Source organism: Scyliorhinus torazame, chromosome 7 (assembly GCF_047496885.1).
Source record: "Scyliorhinus torazame isolate Kashiwa2021f chromosome 7, sScyTor2.1, whole genome shotgun sequence".
NCBI lineage: Eukaryota > Metazoa > Chordata > Chondrichthyes > Carcharhiniformes > Scyliorhinidae > Scyliorhinus > Scyliorhinus torazame.
The window spans coordinates 100,764,078-100,791,904 of record NC_092713.1 but is presented as its reverse complement, the minus strand read 5'-3'; the positions used below and the strand labels follow the sequence as shown (position 1 = coordinate 100,791,904).

Sequence of the window (27,827 nt, the reverse complement as noted above, 5' to 3'; positions counted from 1 at the left end):
GTGGTGGGTTGTGGTAAGTTTTCCTCCCCATTAAGTTGCCCAGCATCTCGGCCACCTATACCATGGGGTCCCTGCCTTCGATTCCCTCCGGTAGGCCCACAATCCGTACGTTTTGCCTTCTCGATCAGTTCTCTTGATCTTCCACTCTGTCCTTCAGACTTCCCTGCGTCCTGACCAGCCTCGTCACCTCCTTTTCCAGTGCCATGATCCCATCGCTCTTTTCGGTTGCGGCCTTTTCCAATTCTTTGATGGTCGCCTCTTGGACTTCCAATCTCTTCTCTGCTCAGGGCGAGCTGTATTTGAGCCAGGGTTTTGGTCACCGCTGCCTTCACCGTGGTCTCAATATCCGCTTTTACCTCCGCTTTTATCTCCTGCTGGTGTTCCCTCAGTGCCTCTGTGAAGGATGCCTTCCAGCTTCCCCCCTGGTATAGGGGGAATTTGCTCCTGTTTGTCCTGCTCTTTTCGTTTTGGCGAAGCCTCCGCTCCACCGCCTCGTGTGCTTGTTGGCTCGTCCGATTGTGGTCGCCTCTGGCCTCCTGGTGTCTGTTCTGCCTCTAGTTTGGCTTCCTTCGGGCATTTTTGCTTATATTTCTCTCATTTTCTTCCTTCCTCTATCCTATTAATGTTGGGGAGTTGCGTCTTTTTAGGAAGTATGTTGAAAAGTGGCTATTTTTCGGGTCCACGGGAGAAGAGCCATCTAACGTGCAACTGCTCAGCACGTCGTCATCACCGGAAGTCCACGTGTTCCAGTTAATGAGTTTAAGTCTGAATAGGACAATGCAACTCAGGCCAGGTGTGGGCATATTCCTCTGACTCTGGGCTTGCAGTTTTCTTTCTCAGTACGTTTAACCCTTAATTTGCCAGCTACCTCTTCGATCCCATTCCTGGACCTGATTTCATTATATCTCCCTCGCATAACAGTATGTACAAGGCTGATATTACGATTCCGGACCATACCCAACAGTTGCTAGGATACGGACAGAAACCCCAATATTTAATTTTCACTTTGTAAGACTGAGGAAATATACTTTGCTCCAGGAGTGATTTCACGTACAGGAAGGTATATGGTATATTCAAACAAACTTTTTAAAAAATGTGTTTGTGGGACGTGGGCATCGCTGGCTGTACCAGCATTTATTGCTCATCCCTAATTGCCCTTGAGGAGGTAGTTAAGAGTCAACCACATCGCTGTGGGCCTGGAGTCACATGCAGGACAGACCAGGTAAGGATGGCAGATTTCCTTCCCTAAAGGACATGAGTGAGCCAGATGGGTTTTTAAGACAACCAGCAATGGTTTCATGGTCATCATTAGACTTTTAATCCCAGATTTTTTTATTAAATTCAAATTTCATGATCTCCAGTGGCAGGGTTTCCCAGAACATTACCGTGGGTTTCTGGTTTACTACTCCAGTGATAATACCACTCCGCCACCGCCTCCCTGGTTAAGCTAACTTTGACATCATGAAGACCATAGCGTTCAATTGCTAGTCAAATAATGCTAAACAATACAATGAAATAATAATCCTTAACTGCTATCTTTATCTCCACTCAAACAAAATCTATCTCTGGTCAAAATCCACTTTTTAATACAGTTAGCAGACTCAGGAATACCTTCTGTAAACAAATGTCTTGGATTTACTACTTTGAGAAATCGAGGTCCTTTAGGAACCAGCTGCAGTAATTGCCTATCTCAAGCTACTGTTTAAACTGCCAGCCCGAGTCACTGGTCTGGTCCTGTACACAGGCAAATCTTTAACTCACTGTCTTGAGAACAACTGCTTGTCTGGGCTGGCCCCAGTCAAATCTTTAACTGAACTTTTTCTGCTAGTCTGTCTGTTATAACCTGCCTACTTACCATTGGCTGGGGACTAATGACAATCCCACAATCCTGTGGGAGTATGAGCTTCCCCAATGAGGGGGGGTGGAGAAACCATTAGTAAACTCCATGTATAAATAAAGCTGGCCAGTTTGGAACCAGCAGGAAGGAGTGTGCAGCAAGGGAAGTTGCTGCTGTTATATATAATATGTTATTGTAAATAAATGTTATTACTTTGTATCCTTAAAACTCGTGCTGGATTCTTCGTGGCCCTCACAAAACTGTCCACAGGCATTTCTAAACTCACTATTGAGATCCGCTGTTTCTCTGGATAAAAATCAGGAGTGGGTAACCAAGTCTATTGGTGCTGAAACCATTGTGCTCTTGCCACTCCCCTGGTTCAGTTGAGCTACATAGTGACTCAGTGATTGAAATTGGAACCATCCTTTAAAATTTCGATTCAGCCCTCACTTCTGAACAATCAACATTTTTCATATGTGTACACTTATTATTTAGTTTTTGGCATACTATAATAAAAAAAATAAATGATTGGTTTGTGAAAACCCCAAGCTTCTGGAGATTAAGTCATATTCAACACATTTTGCCATGCTACATGCCATTGTCAATAGCTGAGTGTTCAATGACCTGTATTGTTCACTACCCCACCAGGGAGCATGTTCATCTAACACTTAATATAACATATACATTTTTGTGAATTTTCAGAATGTCCACTTTTGTGAATTTTTAGAATGTCCAATCAGCAAGGCAGCATCGCATCTACTTCAGCCAAGCCTGTGAAATCTGAATCTGGCAAATCTCAGTGCATCGAAGAAGAGAATTTTTATAGAAACTGCCGAGCAGCTTACCTGACAGTATTCGGAACCAGTTTAGAGAATATCACATCCAAAGACCAACTCTGTCTAGGTGAAGTTGAAATTAAAATAGTGAATTTCATTTAAACAAATTTACTTTCTTGTATGTTGAAATTTGTGCTTTAAAGTCAAATGGAAAAACAACTAAACACTCACCATTGTATTACAAGGTAGTGTTTGAAGTGGTACTGTATTTGTGTTGCAATGTTGCTGTGTGGCAGAACCAAACAAAGGGTGGATTATTTAACTTTAGATCTGGTAGTTTTTCTTGAACAGAAGTCAAGTTCCACATATTATAGGTAAGTTAAGATCATTAAAACTTGGGATCTAACATGTTCAGCATGTACATCTGACATAACATCAAAGCAAAACGTTGTAGATATTAGAAACCTGAAATATAGAAACATAGAAAATAGGAGCAGGAGGGGGCCATTTGGCCCTTCGAGCCTGCTGCAAAATTCATTATGATCATGGCTCATCATCCAACTCAATAGCCTAATTGCGCCTTCCCTCATATCCTTTGCTCCCCTTCGCCCCAAGTGCTATATCTAACTGCTTCTTGAAGGGCAGCATAGTGGCAAAGTGGTTAGCACTGCTGCCTACAGCGCTGAGGACCTGGGTTCAATCCCGGCCGCAGGCCACTGTGTGGAGTTTGCAGATTCTCCCTGTGTCTGCGTGGGTTTCACCACCACAACCCAAAGATGTGCGGGTTAGGTGGATTGGCCTCGCTAAATTGCCCCTTAATTGGATAAAAAATTAATTGCGTACTCTAAATTTCTAAAATAAAATAAAATAACTGCTTTGTTAAAACATGCAATGTGGTTAAAAAATTCCACAGGCTTGCTACTTTCTGTGGTTAACAAATTCCACAAGCTTGCCACTCTCTGGATGAAAAAATTTATTCTCATCTCTGTCCTAAATGGTCTACCCTGTATCCTCCGACTGTGACCCCTGGTTTCGGACACCCCCACCATCAGGAACATCCTTCTTGCATTTACCCTGTCTAGTCCTGTTCGAATGTTATAGGTTTCTGCAAGAACCCCCTCATTCTTCTGAACTCCAGCGAGTATAACTAACTCTATCTCTCCTCATACGTCTGTCCTGCTATCTCAGGAATCAGTCTGGTAAACCTTTGCTGCATTCCCTCTAGAGCAAGAATATCCTTCCTCAGATAAGACGGCAAAACTGCACACAATATTCCAGGTTTGGCCTCACCAAGGCTCTGTATAATTGCAGCAAGACATCCTGCTCCTGTCCTCGAATCCTCTCGTTTGAAGGCCAACATACTATTTGTCTTCTTTACCGCCTGCTGCACCTGCAAGCTCACCTTCAGCAACTTGTGTACAAGGACATCCAGGTTTCATTGCACATTCCTCTCTCCTAATTTATGGCCACTCCACAGACCTCCGAAGGGCCGTCGGCAAGGGTTCAATCGCCAGTGCGAATAGCAGCTGCAACAGCGGACATTCCTGCCTCGTTCTCTGTGCAATCCAAAACCTGGTGAACTCATCTCATTCGTGCACCCAGTTGCCACCGGGGGCACATACAGCAGACGCACCCATGCCACAAACCTTGGCCCAAACCCAAACCTTCCCAAAATTTCAAATAAGTACCTCCGCTCCACCCGATCAAAGGCCTTCTCCGCAACCATAGACACTATAACATCTGGCGCCCCCTCCCATGGAGTCATCACCGCATTTAGCAGCCTCCTGATATTGCTAGAGAGTTGTCGGCCCTTTACAAAACCTGTTTGACCCTCAAAAATCAACCCGGGCACACATCCCTCCATCCCCCCCATTAACAACTCAACGTAGCTAGTATTTCCAAGTCATATTCAACAACGCGATGGGCCTGTCTGACCCACACTCTAGCAGATCTTTCCCCTTCTTCTGAATCAGTGTAATCGATGCCTGTGTCCGCACCTATGGCAATTCCTCCTTGTCCAATGCCTCACTAAACAACCTCAACAAGTGAGATGCCACCTCTGCCACAAACACATTATAAAAGTCCGCCGGAAAGCTATCTGGCCATGGGCCTTCCCCGACTGCACCCCCTGACACTATCTATCACCTCCCTCAGCCCCAGTGGCTCCTCTAATGCCTGCCTCTTCTCTTCCTCCAACTCTGGGAACTCCAAGCAGTCCAAAGAACATCCCATATATCTTTCCTCTCCACCCCGCTCGGCCCTAGACAACTTCTCATAATACCCCCTGAACACCTCGTTTATCCTCCCTAGCTCTGACACCACCTACCCATTCTCTACCCGCAACATTAAAATTTCTCTAGACACAGCCTGCCTCCACAGCTGGTAGGCCAACATGTGGCTCGCCTTCTCGCCGTACTCGTACTGCACCCTCCTCGCCCTCTATAGCAGTAACCAATTTTTGCAAATATTTAAATTAATGACTACTTATTCCATCCTGAAATGAAATTAAAAATGAAATGAAAATCGCTTATTGTCACAAGTAGGCTTCAAATGAAGTTACTGTGAAAAGCCCCTAGTTGCCACATTCCGCCGCCTGTTCGGGGAGGCTGGTACGCGAATTGAACCGTGCTGCTGGCCTGCCTGGGTCTGCTTTAAAAGCCAGCGATTTAGCCCAGTGGTGGTGTTTCTTGAAAGATGAATGATAGCCAGGACTCCAGGAGAACTCTTGGTTCTTCACTGATCAGTGGCATGATGTCTTATGTCCACCAGAACAGAATATCTGAAAATTCAATATTTCCTGAGTACTGCACTGAAAAGTCAGTCTTGATTATATACTTAAGTCCTGGAGTTTGAACCCACAGTCTGCAGACCCAGAGCTGTGAGTACCACCGCTAAGTAAAGTTGCTGCATTCTCCATTACGCCTCATTGTGCATTCTGCCTATATTGGACATGTTATATATTCACAAAATTAGATTAACTCTGATTAATGAAGTGTTTAGTACCATGCCATTTTTACAGAAGATCATAGACCTGAAATGTTAACCTTGTTTCGCTCTCCACAGATGTTACCTGACCTGATGCATATTTCCAGCATTTTCTTTTTTTATTTCATGACTTTCACAACTTGGGTTTCACAGGAAGCAGGGAATATTCATGTTAATAAATATTGCAAAAACAAAATTAGATCATTATGGCAAAGCATGGTTTTTGGTCTACTTTTATCATGGTAGTAGTCTTTTTGAAGTATCAGAGTATTAGCAATCAGCTATTGCCAAAGTCATGCATCAAACACAGTTGTGACCTCCCTAGTAAAAGACTTGAGAGGTTGCCTAAAATAGGACCTTAAGATGTATGAAATGAAAATCGCTTATTGTCACAAGTAGGCTTCAAATGAAGTTACTGTGACAAGCCCCTTGTCGCCACATTCCGGCGCCTGTTCGGGGAGGCTGGTACGGGAATTGAACCGTGCTGCTGGCCTGCCTTGGTCTGGTTTAAAAGCCAGCTCTTTAGCCCTGTGCTATATACAGACATTGTTAATGTTTTTAATAATTTTCCTAAATGATGTTCAAACTACAGGATATTTTGGTAGGACCATTCAGCACCCCGACCTGTTCTATCATTCAGTTTGATCGTGGTTATTCTGTATCTCAACTCCATTTACTCACATTACTTCCATGTTCCTCAATAGTGTTATGAAATGCTAAGGGCCATTAAAGGATGCAGATTTGAACAGACATAGTGAACAACTGGTTGAGCCATTCACCGCCAGGTCTAGCTGGATCACATAAATCACAATTGGGTCCTGCTATTGTCTGCAAAAACAATTGGGTCCTGCTATTGTCTGCAAAAACGACTTGCAATTCCAGGATTATCCTGAAATGCAAAGGGTAACCCCTGGCATCTTTTTCTCTTCTACAAGCCATGTTTTTAAACCCCCATCATCACCTCCCTGTCTCAATCATCCCCACCTCCAACAATAAATGCCAGGAACCAATGGATTTTTTGTTAGCAAGATTAAGAACAGCTGATCAGCTGCCTCTGCCACTTCTCTCCCTTCCTCTAACCACCGGGCCAGACTTCCTTTAAGCCTTGAGCTAGTTTCTCTGCTATCTTCCCTCATGCTCACACCAAGTTTAGGTTGTCCATGAGACCTACTTTCTCTCTTGACCCTATTCTGCCTAAACTGTTGGCTAATAAATTTTCCTTTTTAGTTCCGATGTTAGTTGATATTGTTAACAATTCTCATTCTTCAGATTCGGGCCGTTTTCCTTCAAATCAGCTGTTACTGGCACCCTCCTCAAAAACACAAACCTGGACCTATCTGTCCTTGCAAATTACCACCCCATCTCCAACCTCCCTTTCCTCACTAAAATTCAGTAACATGCTGTTGCTTCAGAACGTCATGCCTGGGTCTTCCCCAGAACTCCATGCTTGAACCCCTTTAATCAGGTTTCCACCCTGCCACAATATCAAAAGAGCTCTTAGTCACAGTCACATTTGTGACTTTGATAAGTTAACTATCCCTTCTGACAGTTTATCACATTGCCCTCCAAATCCTCTCCACTGTTGTCCAGCTGGGTAGGACTACAACTTAGTGCAAAACTTAATTACCTCATCACAGCCAGAAAATCAGCACTGATTGCTTTTCTACTCACTCCCGCTCTGATCCAGATGCTTGGTCCCTTCCTATTTTACATCTATGTCCTGCCACTTACCAACATCATCCGAAACAGAACATCAGTATCCACATGGACGCTGACGACATCCAGTTTTACTCCGCACCAGTTGATTGATATCATTCTCACTGTCAGCCACTTCTTCAAGTTTAGTATCATGAACAAATTTTGACATTTTACTCCTTATTCCAATATCAAAATCATTTATTTTATATGTATGTTAAGAAAACACTGAATCTTGGAGAATGCCACTGCCCATTATCCCCCAATCTGAAAACTTCCTTTTGCTACAGCTTGCTGTTTTCTGACCTTAAACCAATTTTTTTATCCAAGCTGACACTCCAATTTCATGAGCCTCAATTTTCTTAAGCATCATTTTATGACAAATGGTTTCTTGAAATCCATGGTGTGATAGGGCATTTTAATACCTAAAAGTAAGTATAAAATGTGATGTACTATTCATCCACCTGAGCATGTCGCTGAATGTTTTTTCTAGTTCTCAACGGAAAGATAGGCACTTATGAAAAAGTGAAGGGTTGGCACCCATGATCGTTACCTGATACATCAGCTGAAATAATGTAGAATAAAAGAGTTTAGAAAAGATCACCCTCCCCCCAAAAAGTAATGCATTTTCCAGTTGAATTTACTCAAGCCTCGAAATAATGTCATGTTATTTATAAACCGCCAACCACAATGGCCGAAAGCAACATTTTGAAGATGCAGGAAATCTGAAACAAAAACAGAAAATCCTGTAATTACTCAGCAGGTCTGTCAGTCTGTGGAGAGAGGGGGGAGAGAAACAGAGTTAACATTTCAGGTTAATGGCCTTTTAGCAATTGTGACAAAAGTATTTCCAGCATTTTTTGTTTTTATTCCATTGTATTCAAGAGGCGGCTGGATATAGCACTTGGGGAGAATGGGATCAAAGGCTATGGGGAGAAAGCAAGATTAGGCTATTGAGTTGGATGATCAGCCATGGTCGTGATGAATGGCGGAGCAGGCTCGAAGGGCCAAAAGGCCTCCTCCTGCTCCTATCTTCAATCTATCTATGTAATGGACATCGTAGTTTGAATGCAGGTATAGTCTAAAGTTGATCATGTTGAAAGCACAGTTAAATGTTTAGAACTGTTCAAAATTCCATTGGTATGAGGGATTGAATGTCCCAATTCTCCAGTATAATTAACCCTGCACCGAAAGTTCTCCAGTTAGAGACAGCAGACCCAAGACTTAGCATTTATACTGCGTTGTATTAGAATTCAGCTGAGTGATGACAGCAATCAGACATAGAAGTGGTTCTGGCTTTAATGTGTCACATACACTGATAAATTCTGCATTACTATGCAATGTATTAATGTCATTTTGTTCCAGAGGTTGATAAGAATGTTCATCAGATAAATAGATTCAGCTATGTTTTAATGAATTATCTTCTGATTTATTTAGTTACCTAATGGTAGACCAGTTAAAAATGCTATTATAGATTGAATTTACCATTTGTTTATATGTTGCAAGTTAGACTCCTGCAATTGATGACTAATGTTTTTATACTATAGTACTTCAGCAAGCTGGAAGAAATCCTTCCAGAAAGACGCTTGGGAAGTACTGGACTCAGTATACCAAGCGATTAAACTTTGATGACTTTTGTGAAATCATGAAGAATGAAAAGCTCACAGGCAAGAATGAATTAATGAAAGCTTTCAAGAAGCTCGACTTAAATAATGATGGCTACATTACACATGAGGAGCTTTATAAAGTTCTTACTACTGTAAGTGTTTTTTTCTTGCTTTGTTACAAAGTAGTTATTTATTTCCAAGCAACAAATGGAACCTTTCAATAGTCTAATCAAAGGCTACTGAACCAGTCCATTGCATGTAACTGCAAGACCACAAATTGATTGATTGATTTTTATTGTCACGTACCAAAGTACAATGAAAAGTATTTTTCCCACATAATTCCCACATACCTCCCGTTTTCATGTAACTTAAAACATGGGTTGGGACCATCCTTTGCTCAACTTTTCTGCTCCCAGAACAGCACTTTGGGTGAGTGGAACATAAGGTCTTCTCCACCAATTTAGCTGCCCTACATCCTCTGACCCAAGAATGGTTATTTAATCTTAAAATTATGTACTCACTCCTAGCACCAGCAGTCTTCCAGTACCGCATCCAAGTGAGTCTACCATTGAAGCTCGATCTTATATCCACACAAATGCAGTTTGTAGCAGGGAGGCTCTGGATAGCAATTCGCAAGAGTATCTTTGACTATCTTGCCCGCTACTAGCCCATGGTGTTAAGTTGATTGGAGCATCAGTGCAAATCCAAAAGCAGAATACTGCGGGTGCTGGAAACCTGAAATTGTTGGAAGTACTCAGCAGATCTGGCAGCATCTGTGGGGAAAGAGACAGAGTTAAAACTTGCTCACTGAGGGAGATAGTAAATGGGTGACCAAAAGACAGAGCAAGAGTAGGAAGGCAGTGCAGGTGTCCTCTGCGGTCATCTCCCTGCAAAACAGATATACCGCTTTGGATACTGTTGAGGGAGATGGCTCACCAGGGGAAGGCGGCAGCAGCCAGGTTCATGGCACCGTGGCTGGCTCTGCTGCGCAGCTGGGCAGGAAGAAGAATGGCAGGGCTATAGTGATAGGGGACTCAATTGTAAGGGGAATAGACAGGCGGTTCTGCGGATGAAATCGAGACTCTAGGATGGTATGTTGCCTCCCTGGTGCAAGGGTCAAGGATGTCTCGGAGCGGCTGCAGGACATTCTGGGGGGGAGGGTGAACAGCCAGCTATCGTGGTGCACGTAGGCACCAACGATATAGGTAAAAAACGGGACGAGGTCCTACAAGCTGAATTTAGGGAGCTAGGAGTTAAACTAAAAAGTAGGACCTCAAAGGTAGTAATCTCAGGATTGCTACCAGTGCCACGAGCTAGTCAGAGTAGGAATGTCAAGATAGAGAGGATGAATACGTGGCTCGAGAGATGGTGCAAGAGGGAGGGATTCAAATTCCTGGGACATTGGAACCGATTCTGGGGGAGGTGGGACCAGTACAAACCGGACGGTCTGCACCTGGGCAGGACTGGAACCGATGTCCTAGGGGGGGTGTTTGCTAGAGCTGTTGGGGAGAATTTAAACTAATGTGGCAGGGGGATGGGAACCGATACAGGAAGTTGGAAGGTAGTAAAACAGGGACAGAAATAAAAGGCAGTAAGGGGGAAAGTGTCAGGCAGAGAAGCCATAGTCAAAAATCAAAAAGGGCGACAGTACAAGGTACAGTGACTGAGGGGAGCTCAGTGAATAGGACCAGGAATACTAAAAGAAATAAAACGGGAAGTGAAAACATTAATGGTAAGCGATGCGGCAGGTTGTTACAGGAAGATGTGGGTTCGACGACAAGGAAAATTAGGAGAAAGGTTAAGAGGAAATATAACTTAGGAGAGGTTACTGATCGAGGTGTTAAGATTAAGAACAGAGGTAAAAAAGCCAACATAAGCGTACTTTACCTGAATGCTCGTAGTATTCGGAATAAGGTAAATGAGTTGATGGCGCAAATCATCGTGAATGACTATGATTTAGTGGCCATTACTGAAACATGGTTAAAGGATGGTCACGACTGGGAGTTAAATATCCGAGGGTATCAAAATTTTTTGAAGGACAGAGTGGATGGTAAGGGAAGTGGTGTAGTTTTGTTATTTAAGGATGACATCCGGGCAACAGTAAGGGATGACATCGGTGCTATGGAGGATAAGGTTGAATCCATTTGGGTGGAAATCAGGAATAGTAAGGCGAAAAAGTCACTGATAGGAGTAATCTATAGGCCACCAAATAGTAACATTATGGTGGGGCAGGCAATAAACAAAGAAATAACAGATGCATGTAGAAATGGTACAGCAGTTATCATGGGGGATTTTAATCTACATGTTGATTGGTTTAACCAGGTCGGTCAAGGCAGCCTTGAGGAGGAGTTTATAGAATGTATCCGCGATAGTTTCCTCGAACAGTATGTAATGGAACCTACGAGGGAACAAGCGGTCCTAGATCTGGTCCTGTGTAATGAGACAGGATTGATTCAGGATCTCATAGTTAGGGATCCTCTCGGAAGGAGCGATCACAATATGGTGGAATTTAAAATACAGATGGAGGGTGAGAAGGTAAAATCAAGCACTAGTGTTTTGTGCTTAAACAAAGGAGATTACAATGGGATGAGAGAAGAACTAGCTAAGGTAGACTGGGAGCAAAGACTTTATGGGGAAACAGTTGAGGAACAGTGGAGAACCTTCAAAGTGATTTTTCACAGTGCCCAGCAAAGGTTTATACCAACAAAAAGGAAGGACGGTAAAAAGAGGGACAATCGACCGTGGATATCTAAGGAAATAAGGGAGAGTATCAAATTGAAGGAAAAAATATACAAAGTAGCAAAGATCAGTGGGAGACTAGAGGACTGGGAAATCTTTAGGGGGCAACAGAAAGCTACTAAAAAAGCTATAAAGAAGAGTAAGATAGATTATGAGAGTAAACTTGCTCAGAATATAAAAACAGATAGTAAAAGTTTCTACAAATACATAAAACAAAAAAGAGTGGCTAAGGTAAATATTGGTCCTTTAGAGGATGAGAAGGGAGATTTAATAATGGGAGATGAGGAAATGGCTGAGGAACTGAACAGGTTTTTTGGGTCGGTCTTCACAGTGGAAGACACAAATAACATGCCAGTGACTGATGGAAATGAGGCTATGACAGGTGAGGACCTTGAGAGGATTGATATCATCAAGCAGGTAGATGGGCAAGCTAATGGGGCTAAAGGTAGACAAGTCTCCTGGCCCTGATGGAATGCATCCCAGAGTGCTAAAAGAGATGGCTAGGGAAATTGCAAATGCACTAGTGATAATTTACCAAAATTCACTAGACTCTGGGGTGGTCCCGGCGGATTGGAAATTAGCAAACGTGACACCACTGTTTAAAAAAGGAGGTAGGCAGAAAGTGGGTAATTATAGGCCAGTGAGCTTAACTTCGGTAGTAGGGAAGATGCTGGAATCTATCATCAAGGAAGAAATAGCGAGGCATCTGGATGGAAATTGTCCCATTGGACAGACGCAGCATGGGTTCATAAAGGGCAGGTCGTGCCTAACTAATTTAGTGGAATTTTTTGAGGACATTAACAGTGCGGTAGATAACGGGGAGCCAATGGATGTGGTATATCTGGATTTCCAGAAAGCCTTTGACAAGGTGCCACACAAAAGGTTGTTGCATAAGATAAAGATGCATGGCATTAAGGGGAAAGTAGGAGCATGGATAGAGGATTGGTTAATTAATAGAAAGCAAAGAGTGGGGATTAATGGGTGTTTCTCTGGTTGGCAATCAGTAGCTAGTGGTGTCCCTCAGGGATCAGTGTTGGGCCCACAACTGTTCACAATTTACATAGATGATTTGGAGTTGGGGACCAAGGGCAATGTGTCCAAGTTTGCAGACGACACTAAGATAAGTGGTAAAGCAAAAAGTGCAGAGGATACTGGAAGCCTGCAGAGGGATTTGGACAGGCTAAGTGAATGGGCTAGGGTCTGGCAGATGGAATACAATGTTGACAAATGTGAGGTTATCCATTTTTGGTAAGAATAACGGCAAAAGGGATTATTATTTAAATGATAAAATATTAAAACATGCTGCTGTGCAGAGAGACCTGGGTGTGCTCGTGCATGAGTCGCAGAAAGTTGGTTTTCAGGTGCAACAGGTGATTAAGAAGGCAAATGGAATTTTGTCCTTCATTGCTAGAGGTATGGAGTTTAAGACTAGGGAGGTTCTGCTGCAATTGTATAAGGTGTTAGTGAGGCCACACCTGGAGTATTGTGTTCAGTTTTGGTCTCCTTACTTGAGAAAGGACGTACTGGCACTGGAGGGTGTGCAGAGGAGATTCACTAGGTTAATCCCAGAGCTGAAGGGGTTGGATTATGAGGATAGGTTGAGTAGACTGGGACTGTACTCGTTGGAATTTAGAAGGATGAGGGGGGATCTTATAGAAACATATAAGATTATTAAGGGAATCGATAGGATAGATGCGGGCAGGTTGTTTCCACTGGTGGGTGAAAGCAGAACTAGGGGGCATAGCCTCAAAATAAGGGGAAGTAGATTTAGGACTGAGTTTAGGAGGAACTTCTTCACCCAAAGGGTTGTGAATCTATGGAATTCCTTGCCCAGTGAAGCAGTAGAGGCTCCTTCATTAAATGTTTTTAAGATAAAGATAGATAGTTTTTTGAAGAATAAAGGGATTAAGGGTTATGGTGTTCGGGCCGGAAAGTGGAGCTGAGTCCACAAAAGATCAGCCATGATCTCATTGAATGGCGGAGCAGGCTCGAGGGGCCAGATGGCCTACTCCTGCTCCTAGTTCTTATGTTCTTATGTTCATCCTAGCCACTGTCATGTGTGCCCGGTGGACTACCTTAAATTGTATCAGGCTAAGCCTGGCGCACGACGAGGAGGTATTAACCCTGCTTAGGGCATCCGCCCATGGACCCGCCTCTATCTCTCCACCTAGTTCGTCCTCCCATTTGCCCTTAAGCTCCTCCACCGGAGTTTCCTCCGCCTCCGAAAGCTCCTGGTAAATATCCGATACCTTCCCCTCCCCCACCCAGGTACTGGAAACTACTCTAGCCTGTATCCCCTGTGGCGGCAGCAGCGGAAAGGCCGGCACCTGTTTTCTCAGGAAGTTGCGCACCTGCAAATACCTAAAACCATTCCTTGGTGGCAATTTAAATTTATCCTCCAAAGCTTTCAAGCTGGGAAAGCTCCCATCTATAAATAGAACCCCCATCCTTCTGACTCCTGCCCCCTGCCATCTCCGGAACCCGCCATCTAGACTACCCTGCACAAGCCTGTGGTTGTTATAAATCGGGGTCCAAATCGATGCTCCCTCCACTCTCTTATACCTCCTCCATTGCCCCCAGATCCTCAGGACCGCCACTACCACGGGACTTGTGGAGTATCGGGCCGGCGGGAACAGCAGAGGTGCTGTTACCCATGCTCCCAGACTGGTGTCTTTACATGACGCCGCCTCCATCTGCTCCCATGCCGACCCCTCCCCTACTACCCACGTCCTAATCATGGCTATATTAGCCGCCCAGTAGTAATTGCAGAAGTTCGGCAGCGCCAAATCCCCCCTCGGACTGGGCTCTAGCAACTTCTTCACTCGCGGGGTTTTACTCGCCCACACACAGCCCGAAATAATCTTATTCACCCGCTTGAAAAAGGCCTTGGGGATGAAGAAGGGGAGGCACTGAAAGACAAATAGAAATCTGGGAGGACCATCATTTTCACGGTCTGTACCCTCCCCACCAGTGATAGCGGAAACATGTACCATCTCTTAAAGTCCTCTTCCATTTGATCTTCCAACCGGGATAGGTTTAACTTGTGTAGTACCTCCCATTTCCGGGCCACCTGGATTCCCAGATATCAAAAGCTCTTCCCTACCATTCTAAGCGGCAGCTCTCGTAGTCTCTTTTCCTGCCCTCTTGCCTGGATCACAAACATCTCACTCTTCCCTATGTTCAATTTATACCCCGAAAAACTGCCAAATTCCCCCAAGATTCGCATTACTTCCCCCATCCCCTCCAACGTGTCCGAAATATACAAGAGCAGGTCACCTGCGTAGAGTGATACCCGGTGCTCATCCCCCCCCCCCCCCCCGAACCAGCCCTTTCCAGTTCCTAGAGGCTCTTAACGCCATGGCCAAAGGCTCTATGGCCAGAGCAAACAGTAACGGGGAGAGAGGGCACCCTTGCCTCGTCCCTCGGTGTAGTTTAAAATACCCCGACCTCAGCCGGTTCGTAAGCACACTCGCTAGTGGTGCCTGATAGAGCAACCGCACCCAGTCGATTAAAGCCCTCACCAAACCTTACCAGCGCCTCCCGATCAAAAGCCTTCTTCGCATCCATCGCTACCTCCGCCTCCCCTCCTTATGAGGGCATCATAATAACATTTAGAAGCCTTCGAACATTGGCCTTAAGTTGCCTGCCCTTAACAAATCCCGTCTGGGCTTCCCCTATCAACCCCGGGACACAGTCCTCTATCCTTGTGGCCAGTATCTTAGCCAGCAGTTTGGCATCCACATTCAGTAGAGAAATCGGCCTGTATGACCCGCATTGCTCCGGATCCTTCTCCTGTTTTAGGATCAATGAAATCGAGGCCTGCAACATTGTTGGGGGGGAGGACTCCCTTCTCTCTGCTTCATTAAATGTCCTCCACAACAGTGGGCTCAATATCTCTGAAAACTTCTTGTAGAATTCCACAGGGTAGCCGTCAGGCCCCGGGGCCTTGCCCGACTGCATGCCCTCCAACCCCTTGATTATTTCCTCAATCTCAATTGGGGCCCCCAGCCCCTCCACCAGGTCCTCCTCCAACCTCGGGAACCTCAACTGATCCAAAAATTGCCTCATCCCCTCCACTCCAGCCGGGGGTTCCGACTCATACAATTTACTATAAAATCCTTAAACACCTCGTTCACCCCCGCTGGCTCCAGGACCGTATCACAATCTCTACTCTTTACTCTACCTATCTCCCTGACCGCCTCTCTTTTCCTGAGCTGGTGCACAAACATTCTGCTTGCCTTTTCCCCGTACTCCTAGATCGCCCCCCTTGCCATCTTCAACTGTTCCACTGCTTTCCCTGTGGTCAACAGCCCAAACTCCACCTGTAACCTCCGCTGCTCCCTCAGGAGCCCTGCGTCCGCGGCCTCCGAATATCTCCTGTCCACCTGGAGTATCTCCTCCACTAATCTATCCCTCTCAGCCCATTCCACCTTTTCTCCATGGGCCCGTATCGAGATTAATTCCCCTCTGACTACTGCCTTCAAAGCTTCCCAGACCGTCGCTGCAGAGACCTCCCCCGTATCGTTTGTTTCCAGGTAGTTCTGGATGGACTTGTTAACCCGCCCAAAAACCGCGTCGTCCGCTAGCAACCCCACATCCAGTCTCCACAGCGGGCGTTGTCCTCTCTCCACACTAACCCGTAGATCCACCCAGTGCAGGGCATGATCCGACACTGCAATAGCCGAATACTCCGTATCCACCATCTTCGTTATTAGCGCCCTGCTCAGAACAAAAATGTTGATGCGAGAGTATACCTTGTGGACATGTGAAAAAAAAGAAAACGCCTTTGTCCTCGGCAGTGCAAACCTCCATGGGTCTACACCCCCATCTGTTCCATCAAACCCTTCAATTCCTTTGCCGCAGCCGGCCTCCTCCCTGTCCTGGATATTGACCGGTCCAATTCTGGATCAATGACTGTGTTGAAGTCGCCTCCCATGATCAGGTTATGTGACTCTAAGTCTGGGATCTTACCTAACACCCGCCTCATAAATTCCACGTCGTCCCAATTTGGAGCATATATGTTCACAAGTACCACTTGCACCCCCTCCAGCTTCCCACTCACCATTATGTACCTACCCCCCTTGTCTGCCACGATTCTCCCAGCCTCAAATGCCACTCGCTTGCTGATCAAGATTGCTACCCCCCTGTAGGTTAATGATTTTTCATCAGAACATCTGGACTGCTACTCCCAATTCATTGTAGAGTAGTTACCAAGCCAATAATCTGCCTAGTTGATATGGTTTTGATGTCACACATATACTGGCCTGTGTATGTTTGAACTTCTGTCATTCTTCATCATGTGGTATGGTGGAGGAAGGGAAGATAAACATCCTGAAAAATTGCAAGACCAAGTTTTCCATCAAAACGTTAGAATGTCGCATTGCTTCAATACTGATGGAGTCTGGCATTGAGGTATCTGGCATTGAGGTAGACTATTGCCAGGGCCATAGCATGCTGCTCTACAAAGTACTGATTGTGGGTGTTAAACTGAAGAATGGTCACCAGTTGCATGAAAGCCAAATAATTTACCACTGAGGGAAGAAGTAAACCAAGGGAGGAATCATTCTTGGCCTGCTTCCATGCACAATCTTGCCAAAACTTGAGCACATATTCCAGGCTGACATTCTAGTGAAAGGCTGCATAGTCAGAAGTTTTGGCTGAGACTTTAAACCAAGGTTCTATTTGCCCTCTCAGGTGGACATGAAACATCACATGGCGCTACTCAAAGAAGAGCAAGGGAATTCCTAGACAATATTTCTATCTCAGCCAACATCGCTAAAACCGAACACCAGTCATTATTACATTGTTGTGTCTGAGACCTTAACATGTGCAAATTGGCTGCCATGTTTCGTAGTTTAGAACAGTGACTAGTTTGGGATGTTCTGAGATCATGGAAGGTGCTACGTAATTTCAAATTCTTTATTTTCTTTTAGTTTGTGCTCTGTATGGAAACAATTTATCTGTCAGCAAGCTCATATAAAAATGTCATTTGGTTACTCCTCTCTGTAATTCTATTGTCAATCAACATAAGAACTTTTAGGAAGAGGACAGAGTCATTAAGCCCTATAAATCAGTCCTTTTTACATAGATTCTGCTCCACACTCCCTTCTCATAATATCCTTCAAGTCCTTTGTTTTCCAGAAACATTTGGGACTTGTTTTGTTTATTATTCTGGTAATTTTTGTTTGTTATCCTGGTAATTTATTCCCCAAGTCCCCGTATATTTTGTGTGAAAAGATCCCCATGATGTCCCTCTAAAACCCTGACGTTCTAATTTTTGAATTTTGATATTTGACATCTTCCTGACGAGGAACAATTTGCTTGGATTAACTTTGCTAGGTTTCTACATATCCTTGAAAAACTCAACTATGTCACCTCAATATTTCGTGTTTGTATTCCTTTCTTGTAATGCAAATAGTATTTTTACTGAGTATCTTGGTGCTATGTACTACACAATAAATTGTACCAATATTATTTCACTACAGAAAGGTGAGAAGATGACACATGAAGAAGTGAAGATGATCATGGATGAAGCTGATGTTAACAACGATGGAAAGTTGGATTATAATGAGGTATGACAAACTGGATTACAATTTCAAAACTTAGCAATCCTTTTATATTCATCCTCTTCAGAATGGTGTAAAGAGGCCAAGATGTATTAACTCCTTACAATTCAATGAATATTTTTCATGCTAATGAAATGCTATTTATCAAAACCTACATTTATATCTTGGCTATAGCTCTCAGGTATAAATCGCTCTCAGGTGCAAAAGCTGTGCACCGTCTGCATCAGTTGGGTCAATATTTCTATTAAACTGGGCCTAATGGCTCAATCATTTGTTGAGCTGTGCATCTTCCAAGATAGGCAATGTAAAGCCACGGGTAAGGTGGTTGAGGGAAACAGCTGGTTTAGCACAGTGGGCTAAATAGCTGGCTTGCAATGCAGAACAATGCCAGCAGCGCGGGTTCAATTCCCGTACTTGCCTCCCCGAACAGGCGCCGGAATGTGGCGACGAGGGGCTTTTCACAGTAACTTCATTGAAGCCTACTTGTGACAATAAGCTATTATTATTATTATTATTATTATTATTATTATTATAATATCTGGATCTCTTTCCCTATTCCGCTGGTACTTTCTCCTCCAAGTACCTCACCTTGTTCCACCGCTCCCATCTTTTCTTTGATAATTCTCATTCTCAATTCTCCTTCCCTGCCCCATCAAACTCCACTCATTTGTAACCTTCCTTTCTGTTGTCAGTTTCAGCTTTGAACAACGCCTCCTCAATAGTTTCAATCTCCAGCTGAACTCAACTCATCCACTCTTCTCTGATTTCTCCTGTTCTCCATGCACCTCTGCCTCCATGTAAACTCTCCAACCCATATTTACTCCTTCCCTCACATCCATGCCATTTCGCATGACCTCTCAATTCAAAACAAAAGCCATCTAACCTACACTATGCCATTATCATCCATATGCTTATCCAATAAACTTTTAAATGCCCTCAATGTTGGCGAGTTCACTACTGTAGCAGGTAGGGCATTCCACGGCCTCACCACTCTTTGCGTAAAGAACCTACCTCTGACCTCTGTCCTATATCTATTACCCCTCAGTTTAAAGCTATGTCCCCTCGTGCCAGCCATTTCCATCCACAGGAGAAGGCTCTCACTGTCCGCCCTATCTAACCCCCTGATCATTTTGTATGCCTCTATTAAGTCTCATCTTAACCTTCTTCTCTCCAACGAAAACAACCTCAAGTCCATCAGCCTTTCCTCATAAGATTTTCCCTCCATACCAGGCAACACCCTGATAAATCTCCTCTGCACCTGTTCCAAAGCCTCCACTTTCTTCCTATAATGCGGTGACCAGAACTGTAAGCAATACTCCAAATGCGGCCGTACCAGAGTTTTGTACAGCTGCAACATGACCTCCTGACTCCGGAACTCAATCCCTCTACCAATAAAGGCCAACACTCCATAGGCTTTCTTCACAACCCTATCAACCTGGGTGGCAACTTTCAGGGATCTATGTACATGGACACCTAGATCCCTCTGCTCATTCACACTTCCAAGAACTTTACCATTAGCCAAATATTCCGCATTCCTGTTATTCCTTCCAAAGTGAATCACCTCACACTTCTCTACATTAAACTCCATTTGCCACCTCTCAGCCCAGCTCTGCGGCTTATCTATGTCCCTCTGTAACCTGCTACATCCTTCCTCACTGTCGACAACACCACCGACTTTAGTGTCGTCTGCAAATTTACTCACCCACCCTTCTGCGCCTTCCTCTAGGTCATTGATAAAAATGACAAACAGCAACGGCCCCAGAACAGATCCTTGTGGTACGCCACTTGTAACTGAACTCCATTCTGAACATTTCCCATCAACCACCACCCTCTGTCTTCTTTCAGCTAGCCAATTTCTGATCCACATCTCTAAATCAACTTCAATCCCCAGCCTCCGTATTTTCTGCAATAGCCTACCGTGGGGAACCTTATCTTTGCTCCCTCCTATTCAAGGGGTTCAGATTTGGTATTGCAGATGCAGGAAATCTGAAATACGAAAATAAAATGCTGGAAATAATAACTTTTATAATCTTTATTGTCACAAATAGGCTTACATTAACACTGCAATGAAGTTACTGTGAAAAGCCCCTATTCGCCACATATTGGCGCCTGTTTGCGGTACACGGAGGGAGAATTTAGAATGTACAAATTACCTACGTCTTTCGGGACTTGTTCACTAATCTCCTACCCATGTTATGGGCCAGAGCTTAGAAACTCCAAAGTGTATTATGAAGTTCACCTGACCTCCAACCTTTATGTTGAATTTGGCTAGGATGAGCACAAAAGCCTTCTCTGCATGGGTGATTCATCAGACTTCCTGGACACTTTAATCAAAACAAGGTTCATTCTAAGAATGTAGTTTAACATGTATAAAAACACAGCAAGATTTTTTATCAATGACAAACATAAAGACATCATACTGCTACAATAATCTATGTACATAACACTTAATGAATCCCCCCTTAGCAGTTCCAATTCAAATACAAAATCCAATTAAACCAAAACGCCTTTTCAAGGGCGTGGCCCAGCACACTGTATTCTCACTTGAATGGGACTGATCCTTTTCCTGAAATTCTGATCCAGTTCCAACCAGCAGATTCAAACTCTTTCCGGAAAACAACTATATCTTTAAAGTTACCAAGGCAGTTAGTCACAACTAACTTTACTGGAGCTACTTTTAAAATGAAAACAGAGAAAAACATGGGAAAACACTTCTTTCTCCTTCCGAGTCCGACGCAGTCAAACTGAAACTGAAACCCCCTCTCACCTCACCTCAGCCACTGACCAATGTGCTACAAGTCACATGATAAGGCACTAGACCTTTCATAAAGGGACAGTCACATGACACCCGCTGTGCCCCATACCACAGGGTACACTAAACCGCTCACTGACCAACCCAAAAAGTCCAACTCCCAACCGTTCCCATCCCGCATACAAATATCTCCGCCATCTTTCCTGCAGCCAGGCTGGCCCACTTGCTCGACGGCGAACCTTCACTCACCCCCTTCTTCCCGACGGCTTTTTTCTGGTTCTTCAACATTCCCCTCCTTCCTTATGTCTTCCTGCACCAGCTCATCCAATAACTGCTCCTGGGACCAGGCATTAAATTCCAAAAAAACGAGCCTCGAGCAGGAGCACCCAACGTGCGACTTCTACCTACACGCTGCCATCGGAAGTTCATCTCTCATTCTTCTAAACTCCTCTACACATAGGTCGAACTTGTCCAACCTTTCCACTTCTTAACCTTGGACGGCATGCAGTACATAGAGATCTAGGGAGAAAACTTTAAAAATAGAGCATGCCTCTTGGATGAAAAATACAATTGGATTCTAGTGCTACCTTTAGAAACTCTGGCACGTTAACCCTGCTTTCTCTTTAATAGTTCTTTGCATTTATGCAACTTTTTTTAGTATGCCTCCATTCTCCACCACCAACAGTGCTGACTCCAGTTGGCATATGGTTTATGGATGCCGAGTACACTCTAACACAACTTTTTGGTTAATCCAGTGACTCTCCTACCTCCTCTTTTACTATGACTTTCGTAGTATCTTCTGCCCTTGGTATACTTTTTAAAAAAAAATTTAGAGTATCCGATCCATTTTGTTACAATTAAGGGCCATTTAACATGGCCAATCCATCTACCCTGCACATCTTTGGGTTGCGGGGGGCGAAACCCACGCAATCATGGGGTGAATGTGCAAACTCCACACGGACAGTGACCCAGAGTCGGGGTTGAACCTGGGATGTCGCACCATGAGGCAGCAATGCTAGCCACTGCACTACCGTGCTGTCCCCAGCCCGTGGTAAAGTTAATTGTAAAATATACGTCTAGTACCTTGGCATGCCCTTTGTCTCCATGTATAAATCATGTTTTGGTCCTTAATCATCCCCACTCTTCTTTTACTTCCACTTTACCATTCTCAATTCCTTTTTCACTTTCCCTCCGAACTTTCTGTATTTGGCCTGAAACTGTGGTGGCTGGATTAGGAAGTGCATGATTGTAATGTGATTCTCTGAAAATAAATACTTATAAAAGTATGCAAGTATTGGCTTCAGTCCTTCACCGTTTGGCTGTATGGATTATAACACAATACCGAGGGAATTTAGCGTTGCTGAAGGTGTCCTGCAGAGGAAATGTTACATTGAGGTCCACTGTATCAGCTTACTGGATATATAAGATTCCATTGGCACTGCTGGAAGAAAAGAGAGTTCTTGCAGTGATCTGCCCAATATTTCTCTACAACCAATGCTGTGAGCGTTTGACAGGGCATTCATCTTATTTGATGTCTGTGTGACCTTGCTTTGTGCCACATTTATCTAAAATAACAAGGAATTAATTGACTGAAATGCTTTGAGATGGAAGTTATGAAAAGACAACAAACCTGTAACTTCTGTTGGGGTTTGAATCATGATTGCAATCAGGCAGATGTACCCTGACTTTCTTTTTCCCACCCGCCCTAATCCCTATCTGACACCAACGAGAGCACCTTTATGGTACTTGACTGAAATGAATGGACAGGCTGTGGATTAGGAAATAAATCCTTGGCCTTATTTTGCAGAATGCGGCCTTTACAAACTTGTCCATTGAATGTGCTTCAGATCTTTAAAATATTTAATTAACAGCCATTTCCAGGATGTAACACAGCATAAGGGTTATAATATGGTCCTTGATTAACATCAAACAACAGTTATGACTTTGACTGTGTGAATTAGTTTCTTTTCAGTCCGGATGAAATGATCAATCGAACACCAAGTTACTTCCGCGTACGTTTATTCACGGCCGGGACTTGAGCACTGTACATCAGAGTGTCTATAGATACAAGTCGAAGTTATACAGCAGACAATTACTTATATAATAAAATGACAATGTTTCCTTCCCAAGAACAGCCCTTTTAGAGGAGGCCTGAGAAATACAGCATTCTGTGGCTCTCAGCTAAAATATAGTTATTTGTAGAATTAAAAAAGGATTCCCAAGGCCGTGTTTTGTTACTGCAACTGTCTAGCTCAAAAACATAAGAGATAACATAAATTCCATTAGACCAAAAGTTCTGTTTGACATTCTATAGCTTGAGCCATATTCTCAACTGCAAGTACATGATCTTTCTTTGGACACCCTATGGTTTGATGTAGAGAACTATTAATCATAATTCATTTCACTCTTTTTCAATGACACCATCTTAATTTGATTCTACCTGTCCCAATGAAGTTGAGATGCCGGCATTAGACTGGGGTGGGCACAGTAAGAAGTCTTTCAACACCAGGTTAAAGTCCAACAGGTTTGTTTCGAATCACTAGCTTTCAGAGCGCAGCTCTGTCATCAGGTGAATGAAGGAGGTGCCCTCCGAAAGCTAGTGATTCAAAACAAACCTGTTGTTCTTTAACCTGGTGTTGTAAGACTTCTTACTGTCCCAATGAAGCTAGTGTTACAATCCAGTTGGGGACCGGTAACGTTTTGATTAAAAGTAGATTAAGTTTGAAATCCCAGGTACTTGCGCGGAGTATAAATCCACATGATTCCATGGTTTTAAACCAACAAAATAAACTTTACTGTAAAAAGTCAGAAAGTAAGACAGGAGACAGTAATATCTATCCTATATGTTAATGTTCCAAATTGACATGAAGTAAATATGAGTTAATAGGCAAACTATGGTTGAACACACCACGCTGCACATAAGTAGCAGTTGCAACCATGGTATTTCATGGATTTCTCAGTAACCTACCCAGAATCAATGACGACTGGGAATCACAAAATCTTGTTAAAACTCTCTCCTCAGGTGGGATTTCACTTCTGAAGATCTAGGACGGAATTTTCAGTTTCTGCATGAAAACTGGTACGAATTCCGCCAGCCCCAACAGCGCAATTCGGACCACAATTTCTAGGCACTTTGGAATATAAGATTCTCCACGTGAAAAATGGTGCACCTGTGCCACAAAAAGCCCCGAACGTCACCCAAGCACAACGCAATGCCATCTGCGCTCTCAAGACCAACCGCAGCATCGTCATCAAACCAGCAGACAAAGGGGGGGGCCACTGTCGTACTGAACAGAACGGACTACTGCAAAGAAGTATACCGACAACTGAACAACCAAGAACACTACAGACAGTTACCCGCAGATCCGACCAAGGAACGCATCCGCCAACTTAACAGACTGATCAAGACCTTGGATCCAGATCTTCAGAGCACCCTACGTGCTCTCATCCCACGTACTCCCCGCATTGGAGATCTCTACTGCCTCCCGAAAATACATAAGGCCAACACACCAGGCCGCCCTATCGTTTCAGGCAATGGGACCCTGTGTGAGAACCTCTCTGGCTACATCGAGGGCATCTTGAAACCCATCATACAAGGTACACCCAGCTTCTGTCGTGACACGACGGACTTCCTACAGAAACTCAGCACCCATGGACAAGTTGAACCAGGACCATTCCTCGTCACAATGGACGTCTCGGCACTCTACACCAGCATCCCCCATGACGACGGCATTGCTGCAACAGCCTCAGTACTCAACACCGACAACTGCCAATCTCCAGACGCAATTCTGCAACTCATCCGCTTCATTCTGGATCACAACGTCTTCACCTTCGACAACAAGTTCTTCATCCAGACGCACGGAACAGCCATGGGGACCAAATTCGCACCCCAATACGCCAACATCTTCATGCACAAGTTTGAACAGGACCTACTCACCGCACAGGACCTTCAACCGACGTTATACACCAGATACATCGATGACATTTTTTTCCTTTGGACCCACGGCGAAGAATCACTGAAACGACTACACAATGACATTAATAAGTTCCATCCAACCATCAGACTCACCATGGACTACTCTCCAAAATCAGTTGCATTCTTGGACACACTCGTCTCCATCAAGGACGGTCACCTCAGCACTTTGCTTTACCGCAAACCCACGGATAACCTCCATGATGCTCCACTTCTCCAGCTTCCACCCTAAACACATTAAAGAAGCCATCCCCTATGGACAAGCGCTCCGTATACACAGGATCTGCTCAGACGAGGAGGAGCGTAACAGACATCTACAGACGTTGAAAGATGCCCTCGTACGAACGGGATATGGCACTCGACTCATCGATCAACAGTTCCAACGCGCCACAGCGAAAAACCGGACTGACCTCCTCCGAAGACAAAAATGGGACACAACCGACAGAATACCCTTCGTCGTCCAGTACTTCCCCGGAGCGGAGAAACTACGTCATCTTCTTCACAGCCTTCAACACGTCATTGATGACGATGAACGTCTTGCCAAGGTCATCCCCACACCCCCACTACTTGCCTTCAAACAACCGCGCAACCTCAAACGAACCATTGTTTGCAGCAAACTACCCAGTCTTCAGAACAGTGACCACAACACCACACAACCCTGTCATGGCAATCTCTGCAAGACGTGCCAGATCATCGACATGGATACCACTATTACACGTGAGAACACCACCCACCAGGTACGCGGTACATACTCGTGCGACTCGGCCAATGTTGTCTCCCTCATACGCTGCAGGAAAGGATGTCCCGAAGCGTGGTACATTGGCGAGACCATGCAGACGCTGCGACAACGAATGAACGGACATCGCGCAACAATCACCAGGCAGGAATGTTCCCTTCCAGTCGGGGAACACTTCAGCAGTCAAGGGCATTCAGCCTCTGATCTCCGGGTAAGCGTTCTCCAAGGCGGCCTTCAGGACCCGTGACAACGCAGAATCGCCGAGCAGAAACTTATAGCCAAGTTCCGCACACATGAGTGCGGCCTCAACCAGGACCTGGGATTCATGTCGCATTACATTCATCCCCCACCATCTGGCCTGCGAAATCCTACCAACTGTCCTGGCTTGATACAATTCACACCTCTTTAACCTGGGGTTACCCCATCTCTGGATCTGTAAGGATTTAATCACCTGCTAATGGTCGCATTCCTAGCATTGTTTGGCATCTTTGAATTTGTCTATATATGTGTTTCTGGAACAGACCTCTTCATTCACCTGAGGAAGGAGCAGCGCTCCGAAAGCTAGTAACATCGAAACAAACCTGTTGGACTTTAACCTGGTGTTGTAAGACTTCGTACTGTGCTCACAAAATGTTAGACATCGCCCGCCTGGGGTCATCTGAGCAGTTCTATCAAAGGGATGCTGCATTTAAACAGCTCCACAGCACTTGCTCACAGTCAAGCCAGGAGGTTGGCAATGAAGAAACCTGCTCCCTGCTTCATGGAGGGTGCCCTCACCTTGATGCCATAGAGGAGAGAAGTGGAACAATCTATCCTCAAGCTGGCAGGAAACCCTCTAGCAAGATCACAAACCCCGCCTGGGAGACTATGGCAGCACCAGTCAATGCCAGCACCATCCACAAGAGGATGGAGATGTAATGCTGCAAGAGGATGAATGACCTACTCTGTTCTGCCAGGGTAAGTGCTCCCTATATCCTCCCTGCACTCCATCTGGTCATCGCCCCTCTGAATGTAGCCTTGACCCCACATGCTGCCACCTAGCAGGGCCCCAACATCTGACCTCCCACAAGCTTCCTCACACCCCTGGCATTCCTCTTCAGAACCCCTCCATGCTTACGCACCATGCCCACACGTGCCAGGTTTCATTGACATCTGACCCGCCGAGCAGCCAGCTAGCATTGTTTAATTTGTGTTCCTGCAAGATAAGCTTGCTCACAACCGCCACGATTGAGCAAAGATGGGCGGTGGAAAGTCAGCTGAAAATCCTGATTCCTTTTAAGGAAAAAGCCCTGGAACTCACATGGGAGGAGCAGGAGTGGGCCTGTGCTGAAAGCAAGATGGGCCTATGAGAGAGAAGTGAAGAGCCACTGTATGTTCATCCAGATGAGCAAACCTAAGTAAGTTCTGTGTATCCCAGACTATTGCTCCAGCTATGTACTAATATCTTGTTCCTCTCCTTGCAGGAACATCACCCAATCAGCCTGGCCCATCCACCGGTGTCCCACCGCCCACTCTTAACACAACCTTGGAGAGGACGCCGGAGGAGGGCACAAAGATGCATTACAGCTATCACCCGCACCATCCACCAGCGCAGAGGCATGCACCTTGGTGAGCGATCTTAGCAGGCAAGCCTCTGGGCAACTATCTGGTGAGCGCCCCACGGCTTCTAATGCATATCAAGTGGAGGCAGGAACGTCCCAGGGATCGGACAGTCAGAGGTCTGATGGATCCCAGGACTCGGCTGTATCCCAGTTAGGTGCCGTGCCTCTGGACATGTTTGCCCTTCAGTTGGTTGAAATGCAAAGACAGAACCGGGAATACCAGGAGGGTTGTCAGCGACACACCTGTGACTGCAACCCTGTAATCCCAAAGCCTGTCGCAGGAGATGGTGCTGGCAATGTGTGGCACTCAGGTCAGCAAGGGTGGTGTCCACAGAAGAAAGCCTGGGGCCCAAAGTTATATCCATGGCGGGAGATGTCCGAAGCATGGCTCAATCCCTGAGGATCATAGCTGAGGGCTTCAATTGCATGGTGTAGACAGTGGCATGCCTCCAGGACTAGCAGCGCCAAATTATGTTGGGGCTTCTGGCATTCACTCCAGCTGCCCCTCTGTCAATGGAGTAAATAAGGGCCCATGAGCACCTGGAAGAAGGAGGATCCAC

The 27,827-nt window shown here is 44.9% G+C and overlaps 1 protein-coding gene across 6 annotated transcripts in view; it reads left to right on the top strand.

Moving 5' to 3' along the window:
- efcab7 (EF-hand calcium binding domain 7) overlaps nt 1-27,827 on the top strand; it is a 197,274-nt gene that overhangs the window by 9,608 nt on the left and 159,839 nt on the right. For 3 of the 6 annotated variants that reach the window (XM_072511143.1, XM_072511146.1, XM_072511145.1), the window contains exons 2-4: nt 2,565-2,740; nt 8,841-9,052; nt 18,125-18,211. In XM_072511143.1, coding sequence (XP_072367244.1) covers nt 2,566-2,740; nt 8,841-9,052; nt 18,125-18,211 — 474 coding nt within the window. In that variant the 5' untranslated portion in view covers nt 2,565. Of the gene's footprint in view, nt 1-2,539; nt 2,741-8,840; nt 9,053-18,124; nt 18,212-27,827 lie in introns of all 6 variants that reach the window. The other 3 variants (XM_072511144.1, XM_072511142.1, XM_072511147.1) reach the window with 2 other exon arrangements.